Raw genomic sequence first — 4188 nt, forward strand, 5'->3', positions numbered from 1 at the left:
ATTCTCAAATGTTTGGGCTGTTACTTCAGGTCTATCTGACAAGCTTTAGTGGACGTGATCGCGACTTTCCAGTGTTTTCATGATTCTAGTGAAGAGAAAATCTCATGAGAACCGGACTCATCCTCCTTGTGGCCTTTGAGAAAATAATTCCTGGTGAGAAACCAAAGCTAACGTAACAGAAGCTTACCGAACAGCACAGGCTCCAACCTAACCTTTCCGAACAGAGCAGATTCCAACCTAACCTAACAGAACAGCACAGACTCCAATCTAACCTAACCGAACAGCACAGACTCCAACGTAACTGAACCGAACAGCACAGACTCCAACGTAACCGAACCGAACAGCACAGACTCCAACGTAACCGAACCGAACAGCACAGACTCCAATCTAACCTAACCGAACAGAACACAACCGTATCTAACCGAAGAGAGCTCAACCTAAGCTAACCCAATCAAACCTAACATAACCTAACAAATTATTCTTCCACTGCTACATTTTTAATGTGACCAGCTAACTAGTCATAAGACGGACGTCAGACATGATCAATTGGGTTCTCATGGGTGCTTCTATTGGCGGTGCAGAATCCTTTGTTCAACTATCGCTACAATCATGATAAGCACTGTGGAAAGGTCGGTAATCTCCAGTACAGCTGAACAGAAATAGTTACCAAAAGAATGTGAAACAAAGGTTCAAGTCTTATGTAGAAGGAACCCATTTAGAATGAACTCCTGTCACGATGAAGCCTTTATAACTCTTCTCCCTATCCTCTATTTCCCCCCCTTCCCCAAAAAACAAAAAAAGGGAAGAGAGAGAGAGAGGGAAGAGGTAGGGAGAATACATAGCACAAACTTGCATCTGAAATGAGTCACACCAAAATACACTCACCGATCGCCGTTACTGGCGTTATTGTAGCTTCTGTCACGTACAGTCGCCCCAAGAAGTGATGTCACCGGGTCCAGCAAATCTAACACTTATTAATAGATAGTGCCGTATTCTGAAACACTTAGGTGCCACACCACCGATATACATTCACAAGGGTCAAGTTAAAATGACACGGGTTTTCATAGATTTTTTTTTTTTTATGGTTCTAGTTGCAGACTAGGAAGATTTCTACATTACTGAAAGAAGAAACCTTCTTGAGAACCTGGCTGATCATCTCTATTGCTTTTGAAAATACGTAGTGGTGGTGAGAGGAGAACGCTTCAGAATACGGAAGATGGACTCATGGACGGCAAACAAAGGCCCCATACAGGAGAAACACGAAAAGCGTATTAATCAGTAAACAAAAAAGTGATAAACAATAATAGTACTAATCATAAAAAGGGAGGAAAGTGAACTTACATAAATATTATCGTGAACAGAGAGAGAGAGAGAGAGAGAGAGAGAGAGAGAGAGAGAGAGAGAGAGAGAGAGAGAGAGAGAGAGAGAGAGAGAGAGAGAGAGAGAGAGAGAGAGAGAGAGAACTGCTTTAGATCTGCAAGGGATGAGAGTCATAGAGGAAGATGCGAGAGACAGAAACAACATGAGGAGACTTGTTCATGGCGCCAATCCCTGACTTCAGGCAAACGGGGAAAGAAGTACGGCGTGTTACTTGACTAGTGAACATGACTGTACCTTTCTTCCAGGCGGGGGATGCCCTCAGCGCGATGCACGAAAGCAGTAGGTCTGGTGTGTATGAAGAATCGCGTCCGGCTTGGTGGTGGTTGGCGTCGACACTAAACGATATTTGCATAGAGCATCGCGAGCTGTCAGGATGTGTGCGTGATTATAAGTACTTATATTTTTTAAGCCCTGAAATATTCGCGATTCTGTTACATTTAAGGGAACTCAGACTTTGCAGTGTCCATATTTTTTGAACTCATCATCCTCTCCTCTCATCAGAAATGTTCATAACCCGTAGTAGATCATATTAGGCCGATTTCCATTGGTGTTAGAGAGAGAGAGAGAGAGAGAGAGAGAGAGAGAGAGAGAGAGAGAGAGAGAGAGAGAGAGAGAGAGAGAGAGAGAGAGAGAGAGAGATTAAAACAACTGCGTGATTAGTAGAAAGGAAACGCTCTATCTCGCTCTCTCTCTCTCTTTCTCTCTCTCTCTCTCTGATAAGAGTCACAAGAACGTTCTGTACTAGATTTGAAATTTGATGCTCGTGCAGGGAGACGAAAGTCAAAAAAGCGTCGATTAAATAACTTGGTTTTTGTTCATGATAGCAATATTTTATGTTTTATTTATTTATTTATTTATTTATTTATTTATTAATTAATTAATTAATTAATTTATTTATTTTTGGGCATAGAAGGAACAACGCTTAGGACGATCCCAAGGTTCACCTCGTTACTTTTCTGTGGAGTACGGATAGAGGATAGAAGGCCATCATGATACACTTTGCAAGAGTCAGGCAGTACAGTGTGTTGCCACACTGTAAAGGATGCCCTTTCTTTCTATCTCTTATCGTTTAAGCGTCCGTTTGGCTCCTACATACATACACACACACACACACACACACACACACACACACACACATGGTCACAATACCAATCGATCTTGAACTGGTATTTTTTTCCTTCATTTAATTGTGGAAAGTATTGTTTAACAAGGACTGCCACGTGAAGGCCTGCTGGCTTTCTTATGTTTTTATGTTCTATTTATCACGCGATGACGTCTTGTGTTTTGAAACACTGAGAATCTTATCTGCAGCCTGCCGTAAAAGGTAATACATGTACATCTTTTCAAAGAGTTGCCAGGGATCGAACCCATGAGACAATGGACCATATTTTAGAACATTTCTGCGCCGCACCTCTAAAATACAATACTGATCCTCCGCCCTGTCCTCCCCAACGACAATATTTCTCAGGCATGTAGCTACGTATGTATACAGTTTAGTCTCGAAAATAGTCAGAACAAGTTCAAACTCGTTAGAACTACACGTGCCACACTAAACAAGCAGTATTACCAAATGAAAGTAGCTGCACACACACATGCACAAAAACGCTATAAAAAAAAAAAGATTGGTAAAAATGAAAAACATAAACGAAATGCAGGACAGGAGTGTTTATAACTTATTTCTGACTAGTACTTTCGGTCAGAACTAGTTTTAACAAGTGCTTTGTTTTACAGGACTATGTGTTGGTGTATTTACCTGTCAGACAAAACTGTGCAGTAATTACATTCCTTACGGAGAGGAAGGGAGGAAAAACTGGGAAAAGCAAGAATAAAGAGGTCACTTCCCATCTTTTTCTCTTTTCTTCATCGAACTTCCTCCTGCCTATCTACTTTCCTTTCTCATCCCTCCTCACCTCTTCCTCTTCCTTTCTCGATCCTCTTCCTGCCCATCTCTCCACCTTCCTTCCTAAACACTCCTACTCACCTCTCTCCACTTTCCTTCCTCGACCCTCCCTCCCTCGCACACGTTGACAGGCGGCGGAGAGGACGATCCCCTGCTATTTCAGTACAGCAGAGGACGGCCACGTGGATGTCACTAAGTAAGAGAAGGATGGGAAAAGGCCATTAGTGAGGTAGCTACTGAAGAAGTGACCTGCAGGAAAATGTGAGGTAATGAAAGTTTTCTCCTGTTGCTCGTCTCACTATCCTGACGTCACTCGGCTCGGTGCAGAGTGTGTGGGAAGACCCGTGCACCGTGTCCGAGAGTGACCATGATTATTTAATGACCCGCCAAGCAAGGTCAGTCTGTATCTGTTTCGTTCCCTATGCATGTTTATTTTTCATCCTCTCGCTTGTTACTGATGATACGCCGATACTATTTCTCTCTCTCTCTCTCTCTCTCTCTCTCTCTCTCTCTCTCTCTCTCTCTCTCTCTCTCTCTCTCTCTCTCTCTCTCTCTCTCTCTCTCTCTCTCTCTCTCCTTAGATATATATCTGAAGGAAAGTAATTCCCCATTTGTTGCCGTGTCTGTCTGTTTGTCTGTCTGTCGTGTCTTTTTCCATCTGTCTGCTTTTATGTCCATCTGCCTCGACGGAATGTTTATGTCTGTGTGTGTGTGTGTGTGTGTGTGTGTGTGTGTGTGTGTGTGTGTGTGTGTGAGTGAGGATGTTTTCATCTGGGAGAGAGAGAGAGAGAGAGAGAGAGAGAGAGAGAGAGAGAGAGAGAGAGAGAGAGAGAGAGAGAGAGAGAGAGAGAGAGAGAGAGAGAGAGAGAATTATCCATTTATGCACCCTATGTCGATCTATTTTCCCC

General features: G+C 42.9%; 1 protein-coding gene across 11 annotated transcripts in view; it reads right to left on the reverse strand.

Moving 5' to 3' along the window:
* The window catches only part of LOC135106904 (uncharacterized), a 16078-nt gene extending 14147 nt beyond the window's left edge, over positions 1 to 1931 (reverse strand). For 4 of the 11 annotated variants that reach the window (XR_010271496.1, XM_064016321.1, XM_064016325.1 and 1 more), the window contains exon 1: positions 1615 to 1929. Coding sequence is in view for 4 of the 11 variants with exons in the window: in XM_064016317.1 (XP_063872387.1) it covers positions 1615 to 1732 (118 nt within the window). In the remaining 7 variants the exon portion in view is untranslated. Of the gene's footprint in view, positions 1 to 885; positions 1003 to 1614 lie in introns of those variants that run through there. The other 7 variants (XM_064016320.1, XM_064016319.1, XM_064016316.1 and 4 more) reach the window with 5 other exon arrangements.
* Positions 1932 to 4188: the final 2257 nt, after the last annotated feature.

This window comes from Scylla paramamosain, chromosome 14, assembly GCF_035594125.1.
Source record: "Scylla paramamosain isolate STU-SP2022 chromosome 14, ASM3559412v1, whole genome shotgun sequence".
In the NCBI taxonomy this organism is placed as follows: Eukaryota; Metazoa; Arthropoda; class Malacostraca; order Decapoda; family Portunidae; genus Scylla; species Scylla paramamosain.